Source organism: Limanda limanda, chromosome 5 (assembly GCF_963576545.1).
Source record: "Limanda limanda chromosome 5, fLimLim1.1, whole genome shotgun sequence".
NCBI classification, from domain to species: domain Eukaryota; kingdom Metazoa; phylum Chordata; class Actinopteri; order Pleuronectiformes; family Pleuronectidae; genus Limanda; species Limanda limanda.
In genome coordinates this window covers 14,253,012-14,273,899 of record NC_083640.1, presented here as the reverse complement: position 1 = coordinate 14,273,899, position 20,888 = coordinate 14,253,012, and the positions used below count along the sequence as shown (strand labels likewise).

The window sequence follows — 20,888 nt, the reverse complement described above, 5'->3', positions numbered from 1 at the left end:
TACAATTAAAAGGGGACAAAATCATGTGAAGTTCCACCAGCACATCATTGTGTACTAGATCGTACAACTGGGAGCTCAAAGTCATATATGCTGCATATTATATCCACATAATAAAAGATTACAATGAATAACCTATGGCAGTCAGTTGTGTACATGTGCTGTGTAAAACATTTGAAGTGTTGATTGGTGAGATGTGTTTTAAACTATGGCCACTGTAACCAAGCATGCTCTGTCTTCATCATAGCTGTTAACACAACTTGTATTGATTACTACCGGATTCAAATGGTGAATAGATCAGAATCACCTCCTTTGCCTCTTCTTGTTTTTCTGCCCTCAGCCTTGTCTGTCAGGATGTGCAGTTTTCACACCACAGCAAAAACTAACATAGAAACAACCATACATTGAAGTGTTCACGTTTCACTCTTAAATGAAAGTGTAAAATCGGGGTCACACGGGAACTTGAGTATTATGTGTATTATTCTATCATCGCTGGGTGTGTGTCACCTGAGAGTCTTCACTTTGGGCACAGTGTACCTCTGGTAATGCTGCAGCTGCATGTCGCCCTGCTGCTTGTCTGACACTGACACACACACACACACACACTGAAGACTGGCAGGCGAATAGAGGCTAGTTAGCTAGTCAGGTGCTAACTCAGCTAAGTGGTAGCATTGTACCTTCCTCCTCCGGGCACCGTGATAATGGTGCTGACGTAAGACGCGAACCCGAAGTTAAACCCGGTGGCAGGTCGTAGTTCGGGTTGTTCGTAATTAGCTTAGCGAGGTGTTGCTAACACGGAAGGCGTCCACACACACACACACAGAGTAATCAATGGTTAGCTCAACACACAGCACAGGCTTCTCATTGTGAGGAGACATTTCCCCCTGAGCTGAGGACAGGATGTCTAAACGTCTGAGAAACACTGAGCTCTGCGCTGATTGTAATGTCCCAGGTAAGCTAACACACACACACAAACACACACCATCCCTAAACACTCGAGCTGTTAGCCTTTATTGATCCACTGAGGTTTGGCTCCTTCCAGCTCAGTAAGCCTCTTCTGATTTAAATCTGATTATGGGCGCTGGTTCAAGCTGTTTTCACACTGTAATGTAGATCATGAAGTTCCGTGTTGTTTTGACTGAGCAGGATGTCAGTGGTGTTTACAGATCAGTCACTAACTAACGTGGAGCCTCCCTGGACTCAGGTTTCAAGCAGACCTGTAGCAGCTATCTTCTTCTTTTCTGTTTCCATGCTTGGTTTTAAAATATATATTTTTTAAATGTGTACAGTTGTTTAATCCAGATTTGTCTTTAACAACAGACAACATGTTTACGGTAGTTTCTTATGCGACATTCAGAGGTTTCCAGCACATCTGAAATCGAATCTTCAATTCTGAAATCTCATCCCAGATCAGCAGCAGAAATCTGCGTTGTAAGTTCTGTGTCATGTCTGCAGAACAAGTAGGATGACAGCATCATTCTTTTACAAAGCCAGTGGGTACAGAGGACAACACACAAAGACATTGGTAGGAGAAAGGAAAGCCTGTCCTAGGCTGATCCAACTCTCATGGGGGATGCCTAAAAGAAAGGACTCTTCTCCACTTCAACATGAATTAAGGGTTTATAAAATCTGGATTGGTGTAAAGATACTGCAAATAAGTATAATTTTACATCTGGAATCTAAATTAAAAAAAAGAGAGATCGGACCCTTTCTCTATGATCCTGTTTTACCTACTATGCTATCTGCAGTGATGTAAGCAGATTTATTAGATAGCGATCATCTCCAGTGGAAATATTATAATGCTCAAAGCACCTTTTAAAAATAGCAATTAAAAAGTTGCTCACTAAGAGAACAAAAAAAGACAACATAAAAGACAACAAGCAAACTACAGGTACACTATAGCTTTTAAAATAAAATACAGAAAAAAAATCAATTACAAAATCTGAAATCAAAGACAACAAATCAAGTAATAGCATCAAAAACAATCTAGTCAAAGCCATGTTAGCCTCAAATTTAATACTGTGTCCATTATGTGGCCTCAGAGCATCAGCACCTTCTAGCAGATCTTTTTTGTTCTCAATAGCAAGCTAATAGGAAAGAAAGAAAAGTGGATTTAAGTTCTTACAATTTACTGTTTCTGTGACAGACGAACAAGTAGTAGCTGCATTGTGTCTGAGGTGCTTTCAGGAGTCCCATTTATATAGAAGTGACGTGATGTTTTTCAGCAGGCACAGGAAGCAAAACAGGATGCTGAGTGAATTGACCGCATGCTTTCAATGCAGACGATTTTTCTCATTATATAATGGCACCACAATGATTTGTGAATGTTGCACAATGTAAGAGAATGTTTTTAGTGAGGGTTAACCCAATGTATTTCCATTTCTGTTTGCCAGATCTTCAGGATTAGTCAAGTTTTAGTACCTTGTTCCTCATCAGGGCTTTTAAGTTACCCCCCCCCCCCCCCCCCAGGTCTCCACAGCAGCTGGCCCGGATTGCCCTTCCATACAACTGTCACCAGTTGTTGGGCAAGAATATTTATAGTTTCTAAGATGTGGTATTAAATTTAGCAGCACTTGTTGAGGAATGGGTAAAAGAGGCATGTCAGCACTAACACTAATGTCTTGGTGGCGTGTAAGTTTGGAGAAGCTGCTGAAAACTGTGGACCAGGCGCCAGAATCTGACCAGCAACTCCCGCGGCTGTTCATCCTACAACTCAGCTGCTGCTGAGGCACTTACAGTCTCACTGTCTGTGCTGTCACCGTGCCAGACACTCAATTTGCTCAACAGTTAATTGGCTTTCGGGCCAGTGGTGTATGAATTTACCATATTTTTGGTCTTGAGATGTTCGCTGCCACCAGCTTCTCGGTAGAGATGGGAGACAACACAACCCTGAGACATTTGTAGTAGATGAAGTATGCAAAATAGGTCAAGGTTAAGTACACATATTTATTTTGGGCACAGAGTATTCTGTATCTTCTGCACTCAGGTTCTAACGCCAGGCGTTGCCTGATTATGCAGCACTAGACCATATATCCTTGTTGAACAGTGTATTGAAAGGGGAAGCTGCTCGATCACTCAACAATAACGTTGACATGCTTCAACCGACAACTGTTAGTCTACACTTCCTTTTTTCAATGTGTGTGGCTTCACCTAAACCTATGTACAAAAATACCTTGAATCACTGTAGTGCAGAGTCTGTAATAATTGTACACTACTCAATGTACAACATATTAATATTAATTTCAAAAAAGCTCAGTTAGTTCCTAAAACAGCTAGTTACTTAGGCAGGTGGGAACAGTGTATTTGTTAGGAACTGTTTTTAGACATGAATTCATAAACATGAAGGAACATGAGTACAATGGTGTGGCTAACTGAGGCCTTTTGATCACTTTCCGATAACAATTGAGGTCAAAGGCACAGAACAATATGTAACATGAGGATTTGGCTACACAGAAAACACTTGTTTGTGGGATCTGTTAATTGCTGGTTGTGGCCTTTTCCATGTAAGTACCACTGTGTAATAGTCGGTTAAGAACATGATGAATAAAAGGTTATTGGGTTCATATTGTTCAATTAAAATCAGCATATAAGTGATGGGAATATTTGGCCCTCAGTGTGAGCAGTAGATGAACAGTAATACGTTTCTCATCCCTGTCAGAACCTCGTTGGGCCTCCGTGAACAGGGGCGTGTTGGTCTGCGATGAGTGCTGCAGTGTTCACCGAAGTCTTGGAAGACATAGCTCCCAAGTCCGCCACCTGACGCACACGCCGTGGCCTCCCACACAGCTTCAGGTAATAACAGCTCCGTGAGAATGTTTAGATTCTGTGGGATCTTTACACTCTCAGCTGTGACGTTTACTGTTCCTGTCAGAGGCTGCATTGTTTCTTAAAAGGCCTTGAGGTCATGTTATCTTTGCACAGTCTTTATTACTGTAGTTCTGATTTTAGCTTCCCCGTCTCTTTGCTCAAGATAAATCTGTTTGACAACCGACCCCACTGAGTTGTATTGATTTCTGTCCAAATATAGAAAGTATTTGTTAGGGAACAGAAATGTCAGTCAGTATTCTAAAGGTAAAATCCATTTCTTTTTGATTTCACTTAGATGGTTCAGACATTATACAGCAACGGTTCAAATTCAATATGGGAGCACTCCCTCCTGGACCCTGCATCTGTGATGAGCGGGAAACGCAAGGCCAACCCTCAGGACAAACTGCAGTGAGTCATACACGTCTGAAATAATTACAGAGCCTTTTGTTCTCTGGATGTTAAAATGATCATTACAATAAATAAATAGTGTTTATCTGTGCTGCTTGCTCATTCATTGTCTCTGTTTATCTATTTTTATCATTGTCCCAAAAGCCCAAACAAATCAGAATTTATAAGAGCCAAATATCAAATGCTGGCATTCGTCCATCGCATGCCTTGCCGAGAGGACGACAGCTCGACAGCCAAGGATCTAAGTAAGGTGAGGAGAAAAAGCTGCTCACACTGATTATGAGAAAAGTGTTTTGTATTAAGTGTTTTTATATTATTAACCGTTTCCAATTCATACTAAAAATGTTTTCTTTCTTCAGCAACTTCACTCCAGTGTACGCACAGGGAATCTGGAGACTTGTTTGAGGTTGCTATCCCTTGGAGCACAAGCAAACTTTTTTCACCCCGTAAGATTCACTTTATATACATTTATATACATTTTCATCTGTGCTTTTGCTTGTCTGTTGATATGAGGTCTTGAATCTGCTTCTACTCCAGGAAAGAGGAAACTCTCCCTTGCATGTAGCAGCAAAGGCAGGGCAAGTATCTCAGGCTGAGCTGTTAACTGTTTATGGGGCAGATCCTGGAGCCCCTGACAGCAATGGCAAAACGCCCATTGACTGTGCAAGGTTAGTTACTTTCCATAAACTAATTTCAACACAAAAAGATTAACAAAGTTTGAGTTATTTATCCAATTCGAAATGTTTTTTTTAAATATTTTTTTTAGGGAAGCTGGCCAACATGACCTGGCAGAAAGACTGGTGGAGATTCAATTTGAACTAACTGATCGACTGGCGTTCTACTTATGTGGGAGGAAACCAGGTGAGAAAGATCTGGAATTGAAATGAATGTGTTGTAAAAGCAAATGGGCTAAATAATACATGCATTTATTTTGGTGTGGTTGTTCTGCTAAATCCGAGAGGGGGGGTAGCTTTGACCCTGTACCTGCTTTCAAACTCAGGAAATTCTACTGAAATGATCCGGAGGAGCTGTATGCGAGAACGCATATGTCCTTGTCAGTTTATTTTGTCTCGTGAATACCAACTATGTAATGTGTTTCAAGTATAAGCAATGATTCTGTCAGTGATCCAGCACCTTCTTCTTCCTTTTAGATCATAAAAACAGCCAGCACTTCATTGTTCCACAAATGGCCGACAGGTAAGAGAGCCCGAGCTGTATATCAGCCTGATGTGAGTCATTATTCAGCGATTTAACTTTGATTGAACATGTGCATAACTGATAAGGTTTGACTTGGATGGAGCATGCAGAGCGAGAGCAGTGAGGCAGTTGTTTAGGATTGTGTTTTTGCTCTGAGGCCCGTTCTGACATGCTGTTGAGCTCCCTGCAGCATCTGTTATATGAGCTGAAGATAACAGACCCAGTGAGGTAGTAGAGTCAAAGTAAAAGCTCTGTAATTGCTGCAAATAATTCATTGAGAACAACTCTTTAGCTCTATTACCAAACAAGTATATTATGGCGGACAAAACAGGGTTTAACTTCTTAAACTGAAATGTTACATTTTATGTTTTTTCATTGCTTTCTTATGGTGAATAAGGAACATGTAAGTATTCATCAGATTAAAGTTTAAATCATGTTAATTTCTCAACAGCTTATAATGATGAGTTATTTCCTGTTCACAGCAGTTTAGACCTATCAGAACTGGCCAAAGCAGCAAAGAAGAAACTACAGTCTGTAAGTACTGTTGTAGTGTTCTCTTGTAGAATTTCAGTGTTCTGAGCTTTGCTCCATCCGATGACTCATGTGGGACTAAGTGTAGTTTCCTGACTTTGATGCAGCTCAGTAATCATTTATTCGAGGAGCTGGCCATGGACGTGTATGATGAGGTGGACCGACGAGAGACGGATGCAGGTAAAAGTCTTTTTGTCTTGTCTTGTATACCTGTGACCAATGATATGTTAGATGAGAGTAATTGAGAATAATTAAATGCTCATTAAAGGTCCAGTGTGTTTTAGAGATTTAGGTGGCATAAATTGATTATGAAATAGTCCTAGTGTATTTAATCTAAATTGTACAATTTTTAGTTTTCTTTACCCTGGAATGGGCCCTTTGTATTTAGATACGTTATATTTACATTAGGAGCGGGTCCTCTCTACGGACGCCACCATGTTTTTTTTTAACAGAAGCCCACACTTGACAAACTAAACAACTTTTGAGTTTTTATGACAACTGAAGGCTGCCACAGCTTCTTTAATGTTCAGAAGGGGAGGGTGAGGGGAGGGGTATTCAGCTGCAATATGCAACTTCACCTCCAGATATCAGTAAATTCTGCACACTGAACCTTTAAAATGGCAAAAGAGAATCTCTGGTTCCTATAAAGAGTTCCACCAACTAGAAATGTTAAAGAGACCATCAGTTTACACTACGCTTCTTTTGAAAATACAGCTCTTTTTCACAGCAGACATTCTGACTTGATCTGGACATTAGTTTACATTTCATTCTTCTGTTTCTTGCAGTGTGGTTGGTCACACAGAATCACAGCACCCTGGTGACAGAAACCACCGTGGTGCCTTTCCTGCCTGTGAATCCAGAGTATTCATCAACACGAAACCAGGCAAGTAACCCTCACAGAACCCTTTTACTAATGCTTTATTGTTTCTCTTTGTATGTATGGATTCATTTTGACAATAAATTTGCCTATTTGTTTTCATATTAGGGACGACAGAAACTTGCAAGATTTAATGCACATGAATTTGCAACTCTGGTGATCGACATACTAAGTGATGCTAAGCGCAGACAACAGGGGAACTCAGTGGCCAGTCCCAAAGGTCAGTTTCTTATGTGTATTTATTTCAAGGTCATGCTGGCACCGGACATTTCTCGCTTGTGCAGCAGAGATGTTAAGTGTTTGACTCTGTCCCTTCATTCCAGACAATATTGAACTCATCCTGAAGAGTGTGGCTATCAGGCACTGTAGCGACAGCCAGGACAACGACCAGCCTGACTATGATAGTGTGGCGTCGGACGAGGATACAGATCCAGAGCTCAACTCCAGCAAAGGAGACAGGACCAAGGTATCATAGTGTCACATTCGCAAATTACAACCGTGACAGACACTGTGTCTCTCTCTAGATGTCTTTACAGTTGTTGTTTCTTATCCCACAGAGTCTGGACTCTGACCTCTCAGACAGCCCCATTACTATGCAAGAATACTTGGAGGTGAAACACGCGCTCTCAGCCTCTGAAGCCAAGATTCAGCAGCTCATGAAAGCCAATAACAACCTGAGCGATGAGCTGAGGCTGATGCAGAAAAAGGTATCCACCGAGCTCCACCCTTAAGATCACTAACACCGGGGGCCAGCCTGAGGGGGGGGGCCACAGCGGTCAGCAGAGCTCTTCTCCTGCCCAGTGTGATCGCTGTGTGGAGGCCCAGCCTGTGGGTTGGAGTCAGGGCCGAGCTGCCCTGCTGGTCCACCCTCTGTTTTGGCCAGCATGTTCAATTTCATAGCTTGAATGTAAACAGCATTTGTTTTGTGTTGGTTTGTTTTAAAGATGTGAGAAGAACAAGTCCACCATTACTCCAGTTAATATCAAACACAGTTTAGTCACAATTTTTTTTTATCTGTAAATTAAAGTTATAGCTATGCTATTTCATGTTACTAACAAGCATGTTTCAAGAGCATGACAGGTTTTTTATCCCTTCATAGTCATAGTCACTAACTTAAATTGTATGTGTGTGCCTTGCTTCATCACAAGTGTTGACTGAATAGAATGTTTTTAGATGATTTCTAGCTGTTAACATCCGGATTTATTGTTGGACATGTTTTTCAAGCAGTTACATTTCATAGAAATTTCATAGAAAGCTAGCTCCTCAGCTGATTCAAGTCTGGAATAGTGTTACTGTACCAAAGTGCTGATTTGTAAGATATATTTATACATTATATATTTTTGACCACAGATGTTCTAAAACATGTTACAGCTACGTGTTTTGTCAAAATTAATCCTTGACATTGAGGTTACTCTTTTGTTTTACATGTGTTAAAGGGTTTTAATTTGGATGTTTGGAAGGAGGTTGCAGATTGTGTGTCTCTTATTTTCTGGGGGTAGACCGTAGACTGTATATAAAGATAGACGACGCGTCTCCACATCTCCCAGTTTTACAAAAATGAAGCTAAAATATTCGGGATATTGTTGCCACCATCTTGTGCTTTAGCCAGATTCTGCGCAGGATGGAGCTGAGCTGCAGTATCAAGGTCCTGTTGCTGCAATAGACCAATGGCAAGTTGGTCTCAGCACATTTATACCCGTTTTTATAGCATCAACTAATTTAATCCAAACTCATCGGGGAAATGATCACAAACCTCAGTGTGATAAGAATGAAACCATCCAGGAGGTTAGATTTATGACCTTTACTGCAGCCAGCCATCAAGGGTGATCGAGATGCTTTGGCTTCACTTTTGGGTGAACTGTCATGTCGTCCACCTTTATGCACAGTCTATGCATAGATACTAAGAACTGTAAGCACATGTCTTAATTTGTGGTTCGACCATATCTCAACAAAGAACATTCAGATAAAGATGCTGGACAGGACAGATACCAGTAACCATATTTGTAATGCAGGCTTCTCTTGTATTAGAACCCTGTTTCTGTAACAAATCAGCCTTTACCAAACACCAGCAGATGTTAGTAACTAAGTCCCTCTACATCTCAAGTTTCACTTTTAAACACCAGCAGACAAGTTCTTTCTCAGCATTGAATGCAAGTTGTTGCATTGATTAAGGCCAGTTAATCTTTGACAAAATCTTCTTGATTTTGTTCTTCTCAGTCTCTCTGTACTGTAGCTGCACCTCGACTTAAACTTCATCTGTGTTGCTGACCTGTGCAACAACCTTTTGCTTGCTTGTCACTTGCTTTGCATCTCTAGACAAAAAGCGAAAGTCTGGTTATTACTGTGATATTGGGTGGTTCAGAGCAGAGCATTTAAAAACGGGAAGCTGTTTCAGTAACAGTCACAAGCATGAGGAGCTGTGTGGATATTGTAGCACAATGGCACAGGTTTATTCTTAAAGGATAATGTACTAGTGTGGGGTAATATTATCACAGCAGCCTCCTCAGCAGATAAAGCAAATGATTGATAGAATATTTCTTTGAAGCTTAAGCAAGAAATCATTATAATTTAAACCGCTTCAGGTTATAAATATATATATACACACACATACACATGTACACACACATATTGGTGGTGACCAGTCAGAAACGTTTGTAGTTTTTTGTTCTTTTCTGTTTTTTTGTGAGAGCTGTATCCAAAGCTTGATTGAAACACTCCTGGGAATAAATATTTAGAGGAACAATGGGAGAGAAACTGAAATGCTGAATGGGTCAGGACAGGGAACAAAGCTTGCTTTGCTGAAAGCACCTCTTAGTCTGTTGCTGACCGTCTCTTCCAGCTTCAATCTCTGCAAAGCGACAACTCGTCTCTCAGGCGGCAGGTCACACCCAATATCTATCAGATCCCCAGCGGTTCAGACTACCCTGACCCTTCCAGTCCCTCAGCCCTGAAACGCCGGCAGTCTGCACAGGCCAGTCGGCCCATGTCTATGTATGAGACCGGCTCAGGCCTGAAGCCCTATCTCCCTAAAGGGGAAACTTCCTACCCTGAGGAGGGTATCCCCACCATGCAACCCTTCCCACCTCATGTAAGTAAGAATGTAAGTAAGACCTGTTCCCTGCTCTCCTTTGCCATTTCCTCTCCTCTGCTATGTTTCCATGACTTTCCCTCATGTATTCACCTTGTCTGCAAACCTTTCTTCAAAATGTTTCCTCACTCATTTACCACTGGGTAGTTTTCTGCTGCATCAGAGACAGAGTCCTCAAAAAGCATAGTTTCATGCATTTCAATTAGAGTCAGTCACATTTCATTATGTCCAGATTTGAAGTATACACAGGACTGTTGTGTGTGTGTGTGTGTGTGTCTGTATACAGCTGTTGTTTACTGGAGTGCTGCTTGTTCCTCAGTCAGAACGTAGCTGTACAAACAAAGAGATGCTGTTATTCTGATAAACTCTGAAGGTTTTTTGTATTGTGTTTTATGTTGATGAAGCATTAAAACTACCATACAAATACTCTGTGTTCTTGTAATGCATGATGAATCCACACACTCACTAAAACCTTCTCACCTGTTTGACTTCTCTTTGATTTGTCTGCAGTTAAATTTGAGCTGATGAATTGTAGTTTTCTGGTTCTTTTCTTCTGATGAATTAACTCTTCGCTCTCAGGGCTTAAATGTAGGAGAATGATCTGTGAAATCAACCAAGCTATTTTAAAGTTACCACATAACATTAATTGCTATCCCTTCTAAAACAACAGGATTTTCTAATCTTGATCATGCTCATATTCATTGCACTGTTTCCATCAGCTCCTTTCTCAATATACATTATGTGATAAAGCCGCAACCGCCTTGAAGAGGTTTGTGGGACGTCCTCACGTCATCTCGCTACACCTTTCATTCTGAAACTGAAGAAATGTGTCCTTAAAATGTGATTTGAACCCTGTCTTTAGACGGAAAGAGGCGCTTTTGTGACCGCCTCTTCATCCCTCCCCTCATTTCCATCAACCATGTCATGGTCGAAGGACGAAAGTGCTCAAAAGGTTAAGTACATCCGCACTCGGTCCACACCTCGTGGGACACAGCAAAATCTACCAGGAGCCTTTTACCATTCCTACCTCTTTCTGGTCCCTTTACATTCCTGTCTCTCCCCAAATGCCGCCCCCTCTCTGCGCTGCTGCATGAGCCAACCCTCCACTGGCTGCCCTTCACCGCCAGACACCTTCCTCCATCAGCGTCATCCTCACTGTGCGGCTACACAAGTGGAATTGTGTGGTTTGGTGAAGGAGAATACCTCAGCCTGAACCCTGAGCAGAAAGTTGTGCTTGTGACGCAGCAACTGATCATTTTAACGCTTTCCGTTTGATGCAGAATCCTGTGTAGCAGATGATGTAGAATTTTGATTGATTGGACAAAGTTTGTTTTTAGTGTTTGTTGAATTTTTTCACAACCACCTGTAAGAATGAGGGAAATTAATTGAGTATTAAGTAAATTAGATTTAGTGAGTACAATGTATTTTTTATACATCTTAAGTTCTTCAATTCCTGGATTTTTCTCATTTCAAATCCTCTGCTTATCAAGAAAAAAATCTTATTTTGACTGTCTAACAAATGCTTGTCCACTTTGCACAGTGAGCTTTCAGCAGCATGCTCTCAACACAGGTCATCCCTGAGTGTTTACAGTCTATACAGATTGATCCTCTCTTCAGGTAGAACACAGACTAATCTAAACATGTATGAACTAATCGCTTTTCCTCAGGCAAGCTTACACGTGCAGCATTTCATTTTGTACTGCGTGTATTTGGCGGATGTACTGAAAGGTTATGAACATTCTGTACGTTCCGGCTGTGTGGCGTGAGTGTAACTTGTCTGTCTCTGCTTCCTGTTTATAAATATAGTTTTCAGTCTGATAGTGAGACTGCGTGATGTGAAGCTACAATGAACATATCAGATCATAGTGAACACTTTGTGTCACACACTTCATATTTGTGCTGCGTGACATTTCGTTTTATTTATGAACTCGTCCAGACACTGACTTCCCGTCCTCATGTAAAAACCTCTTGCGTTCACTTCTCTATAATTCGGAGAAAGCTTGTGTGTCATGGTTCAGATCCCTAGAGCCATGTGTTGAAAATCTGTCTTTTTGTTTGTTCAATCTTTACTTCAGGAGTTCAAAAGTTTTCATAGACAAACTGGAATGTCACTCATTTGAGCACATACCTCGGCTAAGGACCAACAATCTGCTTCTAATCGATTAAGCTGCATCAAATTTCACACCCTCGTAGATATCAGTTTCCCTAAATGTGACCAGATTTGTACCTTTTTCTTCAGAATCTTTGAATTATTTCCTGGTAAATTTGTGAAGATGTGAAAAACAAAACAAACATCCTGTCTTGCAATGTTAAAGAGGACGACTATCCTGGATTGTACCTTTTTGTTCAGATCCACTTCAAAATGTAATCATTTCTGTCTTGGCCGACACCCCATCCAGGTTTCTTTGAAATCCACACTGTAGTTTTTGTGTAATCCTTTTTATAAAGAAGCAAACAAATGCAGATGTAAACATAACCCCTCTTTTAGTAGCTATCACACTGAAAGGAGGAAATGATCTAAACTCATAATCTGTTTTACTAATATTTATACAAATGCTGTAAATGTATTGTGATGTGCTCTTGCTTCACAGCTGTACTGGCTTACTGCAGTCGTCTGCATCACATGTTTATACTCCAGTTTGAAGTTGGCACAACAAACAGAAAAATGTAAATTCTTGCTCATTGTGGATGAATTTGACCTGTAGCATTGAAGAATGGGATTCTTTCTGTCCTCAATCTTCCTTCTAGGCCTCGAGGTTTGAGAAGCAGAGCAGCATGCCGGAAAGTGACTATGACAACACGTTCTACGACTCTGAGCTGGATGATTCAGGGTGAGAGTAAATAAGTTGTCAAGTGAACCATAATAACCGTGTTTTATGGCTCCTGATATGGTTCAAATGGGGTCTTCAGTAACATTATGAGCTGTTATGTCTGCCGAGAAAAAACAATAAATACTTTTTTTTTCTTGTGACTTTTACTGCTGCAGCTTGTGCAGGAGAGGGAGGCTGAGGAGCAGTGGCTGGCTGGGGGAGGGCAGCTCCATCCCCGAGCTGGACGCTCTGGAGACGGAGTCGGACCCCACGCTTCCCAGCACGGAGGACGTCATCCGCAAAACCGAGCAGATCACCAAGAACATCCAGGAGCTGCTGCGTGCTGCTCAGGAGAACAAACACGACAGGTCAGAATCTAAAATGGAATTCTTTTTTTTAGATCAGAGACGCTGTCGAGCTTTAACTTCCCTGCTTTCATTTTTACATCCCAAGTTCCTCTTCCTTTCATTATAATTCTGTTCTGTTTAGTTGTGTTTATTTTCTTTAATTTCCTCTTTTGTTTCTGTAATCTTCACCCCCCCTACCCCCCATTCTACTTCCACTCTGCTGCTGCTGTTATGTTGTTGTGTTGCGGTTCCGCCCCCCCTCCCTCGCTCCTGTGAGCAGACCATGTGAGCGGGAAGGTGTGCGTCGGCTCAGGCACAGTCTGGGATGCTTCAGCACTCTGGTACCCTGGGCTGACAAGGCCCCCCCTCCCCTGCAGCCGCTCAGCCTCCGGTCCCCTGACCCCACCTCCTGGTACTCTGGCCTCTGTCCCTGCCTCCCAGGCACAGTTTCATTCTCCTCTCCCTCCCTCCTTTTCTTCTCTCACCCACTAACAAGCTAATGTCTCTTTTCCAATGCCAATGTGTGCTGATGAAAGCTTGAATCTGTTCAGTGTAAAATGGAGCCTGATCATTATATGTGTCAGCTGATATGAGCCTCTCACAGACATGTGGGTATTGACGTTTATCCGTGCCGATTCGTGTTGATATAAGAACCTTTATTTTTCATAATAACAATGCAGAGAAGATGTGCATTTCTGATCACATTTTATTTTTAAAAAGTGTGTTAATTTTCTTTATTCCAGCTCCACATATTTGGTTTTATTTGTTTTCTTTTTATAGTTTATGGCTAACTGTAAAATGTCAAGCCTCATTTACATTTCTTTTACATAAGGGTTCTATAACGACATCTTAGGAATAATTGACCTTTTTTTATATTATATTTCGGCTGATATATCTATTACAAAAACAAATTCACTCCCTGAAATATGGCATCGCCCCCAAAAATCGGCCGGGCTCTAGTTTATTACTTGATTGTCGATGATATGTTTTCTCACTCACTCTAACTCAAGATAGTTGATGGAAAGTTACAAATTACAATACATCTGTGTAGTGACTTGCATTTAACAGATGTAGCCCAGAGTGTGATTAATGTTTTAAGATTTTCATATTTGTCAGGTTTGTTTGTTTGTGTCAGGTGTTGTTGTTTTTTCGATTATATAAAATCTCACAGGACTAATAGTGTGTTCAGTAACATGTTATTAGTTCATGTCAGCCTGACGTGAACTGAACATGCATGATGTGTTGTGGATATGACGGAGTTCTTTGCATGTAATAACTTTTGGTGAAGTTCTTCTACATTAATATTAATGTAGAAATTCGAAAGATATGATATCAATACATTGAACTATCTGACACACGTCTTCTCCTCACAGCTTCATACCCTGCTCAGAAAGAATATATGTGGCTGTAACAGAAATGGCTGCCCTCTTTCCCAAGGTATGGAAACAACCTCGTACATATATTTAGTCAGAGGGAGTGGATCAGTTATTATTTACTTATAAAGGCAGCAAAAATAGAATTAGATGTTTCAAGTTCAAATACAGCAATATTATCACCTGTACCAATAACCAATGTACTAAATATTATTAAATGTGTGTGTTTAGTGTGGTGAAAAGTAAAGTAGACAAACCAACTAAGGTTTTAGGCCAAGAAGTCAATCTGCACTGAATTCATCCTGCACCTTTAACACCGTTCTGCTGAATTTTGAAAGGACACAAAATAAAGACAGTCCCATGATATTTTCACCGTCCTCTGCAGAGGCCACGCTCGGAGACCGTGAGAAGCTCCCTGCGCCTGTTGACCTCCAGCGCGTACCGGCTCCAGGGCGAGTGCAGGAAGGCGGTGCCCTCAGAGGGCTGCCCGGCACCGGACATGCAGCTGGTCACTCAGCAGGTCATCCAATGTGCTTATGACATCGCCAAGGCCGCCAAGCAGCTCGTCACCATCACCACAAAGGAGAACACCAACTAACAGCACTTACAAGGCTGCAAAGCCGCTCAGCATCTCAGTTCTTTTTAATATATATTTTTTCCAAATCCTTTTGCTGATTTTTGTTTTTGTGGTATATGCATGCATTTGTTTGTTTTTTAACTTATGAATAGGTATTGACATTATTTAAAGCCAGCTCTGAGTTTCAAGGGAAAAAGTCAGCAGCTGTTTTTTGGGATATTCAGCGGTTGTAATAGCACAATTTCTCTTGAGGTGAAGATGACATGCAGCAAGTCAGGGAAATACAGAGGCTTCTAGATTTGTCGCTGAAACTTAGAGTAAAAGTTGCTCTAACTTACAAATAGTCTTCAAGCACATTACATTGAACTTATATGGTGATACAGGTATATGTTATCGGTCCAAAGCAAGGCACAGATTTTTAAAAACCACAAATGTCATTGAATGCTGTTGTTAACACTCTTGTACTAAAGGAGCTTCCTCTGATTAATTAAACTGGAAGCATCATCATCGTACTGTTAAGTTTAATCTTCAGAAACAGAATAATTAGGTAACTTCCATTAAATATTGGGAACTTCATTACATCACACATTGCAATGCTAATGTTTGTTGCATTAAAAAAAGCCATTTACACAGTGTGTCCCCTGTCCCAGTGTAACCCAGTGTGCAGTGCACTTATCACAGAGAAATTTGCCCTGTTAGTGAACTTGTTTAGGAGGCAGGTTGTGATCTTAACCAAAGCCAGGATGTTGTCATGATTTAGTGTGTCTCCAACAGGCTATAGACTGCACTGTATTCTGGGCTTCCATGTACCATTGCAGTGTTGGTGATGTTACAGCATATATAGAGCTAAGAGCCATACTGTACGTACGTCCATGTGTTTTCTGCTCTGTTCCGTTGCTGCTAGTTTTTGTATTAATGTGCAACATGTGGGATCGAGCTGTAGACACCTGCCCTGATAATGTGCTTCCCATCATTCATCCTCACTCAAGTGTTTCATCGTCGTTCTGAAATCGGATCAAGGTTATTTCATTGAATGCAGTTCAAAGTCGGACTTTGGAAAAATAACTATTTTCTAAATAAACTTAATTTATAACTACACACTGTTTTATCATGTTTGGTTCCTTGACAGAAAACACTGGACTGATTTGTTTGGAACATTTTAGTTTTATTTATCAAAAGTCAAAAAAATTCAGGATATAAAATATACATATTCCTTGAAGAGCTCCAAAAGTGCAAATGAAAATCTGTTCTTTGCTACAAATGCAAACAACCGGCCCTGGATTCTTAACATCAGGATGGAACAATGGCCTCACAATCTACATGAATGTTTCACTTGTTTAAAAGCCATTCAAGGAGAGATTCACTGTTTTATACAAACATGTTCATGTGTTTATCAAAACAGTTACAGGTTGATATAGTTGTTTATCTTCTCCATTCTGGTGCTTAGTTTATATGGAGACAATAGGTGTGAGTGATTGTCTCTGTATGTTGGTCCTGTGATCCGCTGGCATCGAGATACCCCACCTCTCGCCCAATGTCAGCATTAACTGTTATAGTTTTCAATTTGGCATTTGAGATTTGTTTTGAGACACGCATAAAAAAACAATTTGAACAAATCCTATCAGGATATTATCATCTGGAAAAATAGATCATCTGTTTTAATTTCATACTCTCACGTTGCTCATGTCCAGGCGGATCGAGGTCTGCTGTGAACCTAAAAGACAGTTTCCAAGCTATTTTAGTACCGATAACTTTACAGATCATTTAGAAATCTGGAACCTCAACATTCAAAGTCATTGTTATATAATGTTTACCTTCTCCTGGTACCCTTTCTTGGACATCCTCAGCATCTCCAGCCTCAGATCTTCCTCTTGGATTCGCAGGGCTTCCCTCTCTCTCTCCTCATCCTTCTCTTTCTGGCACTGCTCCTCCCAACGCTCCTGACGCTGCTGCTCCACCTACAGTGTAAACACATAAACAGCTTTAGGCCTGCTTTATTACAAATGGCATCTTGTCCTAGGGTGTGCTGTGAGTTGTGAGCTGAGCTACTGTGGGAACTCCGAAATTGTTTTAAGTTCTCGATGATAAAAGAAACCACTGCAGCATGAACCAACCTGAGCATTTAACTCTTGTATCCTTGCTGTCCTGCGACCCTCTTCACTGTCCTTCTCCTGACGTCTGATGTCCTTCTCCAGCTCCAGCTCCTGGATCAACTCTTCTCGTCTCCACACCAGCTCCTCCTGAGCCTCGCGGTTCTTCTGCACCTTCTGCTCCAACTGCTGCTGTCGGCCCACAAGCACCTTTCCAAGAAAAATACAGGAAAGTTAGTCTGTCATCAAATCGTCACGTGTCAGAGTCTTTTCGGTCTTTTACAACTTTACCTCGTGCATGAGCCGTTCTCTGGCTTTCCTCTCCTTCTCCCACTCGGCCTCTCGTTTCTCCCATACACGCTGAGCTTCCTCTCTAAAATGGATGAAGTACAGTGGTTTATATTGGAAGGGAAACAGGGGTCCCTGCCTGCGGAGTCAGAGGTTGCTTGAGTCTTGCTGCTCACCTGTGCAAGACGTCAAACTCCGCCTCCCGTTCTTGCTCCAACTGCAGTTGCTCTTCAATCACTTCTTTCATCCAGGCAGCATCAGCGACAGCCCTCTCCCTTCGTGCGCTCTCCATTCTACTGTCCTCGTGCTCTCCTTCCAGCAAGGCTGCCAGGATCTGACGGTCGGCCTCCTGGAAGGCACATAGGTATTCAAAGAAGAAGATGTCTAAACCCAGAAATATAAATACATATCTGGAGTACACTCACTAAACTTACCAGTTCCTCCTGCACTTGCTGCGCTCTTCTCTTCAACTGAGCTCGATATTGACGGATCAAGAAATACCTGGTGGAACATGAATTCAATGAATCTAAGACCTCTCGTGTATGATCACACGTGTGATGAGTCATCTACTGAAAGATCTTCCCTCACCCCATCTCAGACTTCTTTCGTCTTGCCTCCACCTTCCTTCTCTCCTCCTCCAAGTTCTCCAGCTCCCACTGCTGCACCAGCAGAGCCTCTTGCTCCTTCTTTAGACGAGTGGCCTGAGCGAGAGAGAGAGAGAGAGAGAGAGAGAGAGAGAGGGGGGGAGGATGATGCTTAACCTCCAAAATCCCTTTTCACAGAAGAAAAATATTGTCCAAGATCTTTATACCTCTTCTTCCCTCAGCTTCAGTTCTTCCATCTGTTTGCAAAGTCCTTCTCCTCTCTTGCGCTCCTCTGCTTTCCTTTTCTCCTCCACCTGTCTCATCCGCTCCAGAGCCTCTTTCCGGGTGCGCTCATACTCATTTTTGAAGCGCCTTGTCTCCTCCTGCTCTGCCACTTCGTGCTGCATGTATAAAAAGACATGAGTCATTTACAATAGGTGTCTAAACTTTCTAAATTATGTAGCAGGTTGAGGGGATTAACCTGAGTAGATCTCAGACCTGATACTGTGGTCACAGATGACATGAGCTCTGTTTAATTAAAAATTGATTTGTTACCTAAATCAGTCACATAAAAGGATAATGACAGTTTAATGACTTGTGGGTCCTCTGTGTCATCACAGGTAATACTTCAGAGAACTGGGGAGCAATTTATCCACTGTTTGGTTTGATTAAAATGGAATATTGCACACAAACTCCTGGAGGTGAAAAAACACGTCTTATCCTTAAACTGTTCTAAAAGAGCTGTGATGAATTTCCTACCTGTGTCTTCTCAGATATCTGCTCCTGCCATCGTCTGACAACATGATCTTTATGTAATGCTGACTCGACCTGTGGACGGATTAAAAGAGCAAGTTCTGACACAGGCGCGACAGAGATACTGATGAACCTGACCCCTGGCGGAAGGGACACCCGGACATTTTATTCTCCCGAGTCGACACTGCGCTCAGGTTAACAGAAAGTCATGGAATAGCTGCATCACCAGACCTATTCGTTTCCAGATCAAATGGACATCTTGAAAAAAAAGTGTCTGTTTTCTCCACTTGCTGTGTTCTGCAGACGTATAGGATGGTCACTAGATTCCTTTAGGCCATTTCTCTGTTCATCAACGGTCAGACCTCGAGGTAACAAGTTTGGCACGTGTCACCTTTGCGTTAATAGTTAAAAATTGCCTACCTCTCGCAACTCTGGGTTGTTTTTCTTCCAGTGCTCCCTCAACAGCTCTTGTGCAAGCTAGGGATACAAAAACAGAAATAACAGGGATTATACACTGTGTTGTAAAAAAAATATGCACCTAAAACAAAGCAGCTACCTTTTTTCTTCTTTCATCTCTGGCTGTGCGAAGCTCCTCGGCTTTTTGCACCAGCTGACTTGCCAGCGTTGCCCTGTCAGGTCCCACTTCTCTGAGCTCGGCCTCCAGCTGCTCTTGTTCCTTTTGAAGCATGGCCCTCAGCAGGTTCCTGCGCCGCTCCAGGCTGACCTGGTTCTCCTCCTTCACTCTCTGCTTATGGTATGACGACATACTGGGAAAAAGAGAGTGAAAAAACGTGTGTTTTCTTTCTCTGACATGTTTCCCTTTCATGCGTTGCTGATGATGAAACTGGCAGACACTCATGCACATATTCAATCACAGCATATAAATAGACCATAAACCATAAACGGATTTAAAGGAAGAGTATTGCTCTACACACCTAAAGAATAATCAACAAGCACCCAAATGCTGTAAAGGAGGTAATGAGTAGTGCACTAATACCTTGCTTATATGATTTGTGTGTATTTTTCTAATCAATGTTGTAAATACTGTTATTTGGCTGGTTATAGTCCCCCTCCCCCTGTTAATAGTTGTTGTTGTTTCCTTACTCTTGTTGAAGGTCAAGGAAACAGGATGTCGCTCATTGTTAAAGCCCTATGAGACAACTTGTGATTTGTGAATTTGGGCTATTCAAATAAAATTTGATTGATTGATTGATTTAAGATATTTAGTTGAAAGATCTTTTTTGTAAGGTGTAATTAGTTTTGTGTGTATAATCTAGAATAACCACTTCTGTACAGTGGAAGAGTGACTCTCTGTTGCTTTGCACCCCTGGATGTTTTTTATCTCTGATGCTCCAGCCTGGTGTGAGGCTGCTGGTGCTGGGCAGCTCTGGTGGATGGGTTACCTCTGCTGGTGGGACTGGCCGGAGCTCCAGGCCTCCTGCCTCTGGCTGCGGACACTCTGCTCTCTGAGGTACCGGGCATGCTGCTCCCACTGCTGCCGACACCGGGCCTCCTGCTCCCGCTGCCGGGCCATCCGGCTGGCCAGGGCCCGGGAGCGGCCGGGGACATGGGCCTGGAGCGTCGGCAGAGCCATGGACCTGGATCAGGACGAATCAAGAGCAGGAGAAATAACCTGAAAAGAGCTGCATGTTTCATAATGGCCACCTGCAGTGTCTGAACCAGGCGCTAGCTGTGTGTGAGGATAAAAAACACTCACTCACACAAACACTAGATATTATCCAATAGATGTTATGTCGCTGCTTGTTTAACACGTGTTGTTGTGCATTTGACGTGTTTACTCTCATGAAACACACACAGGAACAAAGCGTCCCACCGCTCAGCAGCTGCTCCTCACTGCCGGAGCCGAGTCGAGGCTTTAAAGACTCGACTCACAACACGGACTCACCGGGTCGGAGGTGAAGTCTGCTGCCGTCACTCGGTGTTTGTTCAAATCACTCGATGGTTTGTGTTTCAAAGCAGAAAACTCGCCTTTGCTCGTCCCCCCCGTTTCCCCTAGTAACCGACATCACTTCCTAGTTACTCCCACGCTAAGGGACGAGGTGAAGGTCAAAATTAAGAGAAAACCGGAAGGAAAACGCGAAAATATCTACCGTCAAATGTCGGTGCAAACATTGCAAACATTTTTTTCCACCAAGTGGAA

At 42.0% G+C, this 20,888-nt stretch overlaps 2 protein-coding genes across 4 annotated transcripts; one reads left to right on the top strand and one right to left on the bottom strand.

Moving 5' to 3' along the window:
• The first annotated feature begins 600 nt into the window (after positions 1-600).
• Positions 601-16,094, top strand: git2a (G protein-coupled receptor kinase interacting ArfGAP 2a). 2 transcript variants are annotated; one of them, XM_061070821.1, is made up of 20 exons: positions 601-949; positions 3,656-3,789; positions 4,100-4,212; positions 4,357-4,462; positions 4,572-4,658; positions 4,750-4,880; positions 4,979-5,073; positions 5,364-5,409; positions 5,892-5,943; positions 6,048-6,120; positions 6,726-6,823; positions 6,926-7,037; positions 7,141-7,283; positions 7,375-7,524; positions 9,657-9,905; positions 10,768-10,857; positions 12,654-12,736; positions 12,892-13,083; positions 14,436-14,499; positions 14,821-16,094. In XM_061070821.1, exons 1-20 carry the CDS (start codon positions 898-900, stop codon positions 15,031-15,033), a joined length of 2,283 nt encoding a protein of 760 aa, XP_060926804.1. In that variant the 5' UTR covers positions 601-897; the 3' UTR covers positions 15,034-16,094. The 2 variants fall into 2 exon arrangements, with proteins under 2 accessions (XP_060926804.1, XP_060926805.1); XM_061070822.1 differs by lacking the exon at positions 10,768-10,857.
• Positions 16,095-16,208: 114 nt separating this feature from the next.
• Positions 16,209-20,746, bottom strand: tchp (trichoplein, keratin filament binding). 2 transcript variants are annotated; one of them, XM_061071768.1, is made up of 13 exons: positions 20,634-20,746; positions 20,131-20,325; positions 19,284-19,494; positions 19,148-19,204; positions 18,734-18,802; positions 18,202-18,375; positions 17,979-18,091; positions 17,825-17,891; positions 17,567-17,739; positions 17,394-17,475; positions 17,127-17,312; positions 16,827-16,970; positions 16,209-16,726 (listed from the first exon to the last, which is right to left on the bottom strand). In XM_061071768.1, exons 2-13 carry the CDS (start codon positions 20,319-20,321, stop codon positions 16,694-16,696), a joined length of 1,500 nt encoding a protein of 499 aa, XP_060927751.1. In that variant the 5' UTR covers positions 20,322-20,325; positions 20,634-20,746; the 3' UTR covers positions 16,209-16,693. The 2 variants fall into 2 exon arrangements, with proteins under 2 accessions (XP_060927751.1, XP_060927752.1); XM_061071769.1 differs by having other exon boundaries at positions 17,567-17,736.
• Between the last annotated feature and the right edge of the window lie 142 nt (positions 20,747-20,888).

Bases quoted from the DNA above. Each gene is read 5' to 3' on its own strand.
- git2a (XM_061070821.1), top strand. From the start codon at position 898: ATGTCTAAACGTCTGAGAAACACTGAGCTCTGCGCTGATTGTAATGTC. The intron at 950-3,655 runs GTAAGCTAACAC...CATCCCTGTCAG, and splicing joins CGCTGATTGTAATGTCCCAG to AACCTCGTTGGGCCTCCGTG. The intron at 6,824-6,925 runs GCAAGTAACCCT...TTTTCATATTAG, and splicing joins ATTCATCAACACGAAACCAG to GGACGACAGAAACTTGCAAG.
- tchp (XM_061071768.1), bottom strand. From the start codon at position 20,321: ATGGCTCTGCCGACGCTCCAGGCCCATGTCCCCGGCCGCTCCCGGGCC. The intron at 18,376-18,733 runs GTAGGAAATTCA...TTATACATGCAG, and splicing joins AGATATCTGAGAAGACACAG to CACGAAGTGGCAGAGCAGGA. The intron at 18,092-18,201 runs GTATAAAGATCT...TCTCTCGCTCAG, and splicing joins TGAAGCTGAGGGAAGAAGAG to GCCACTCGTCTAAAGAAGGA.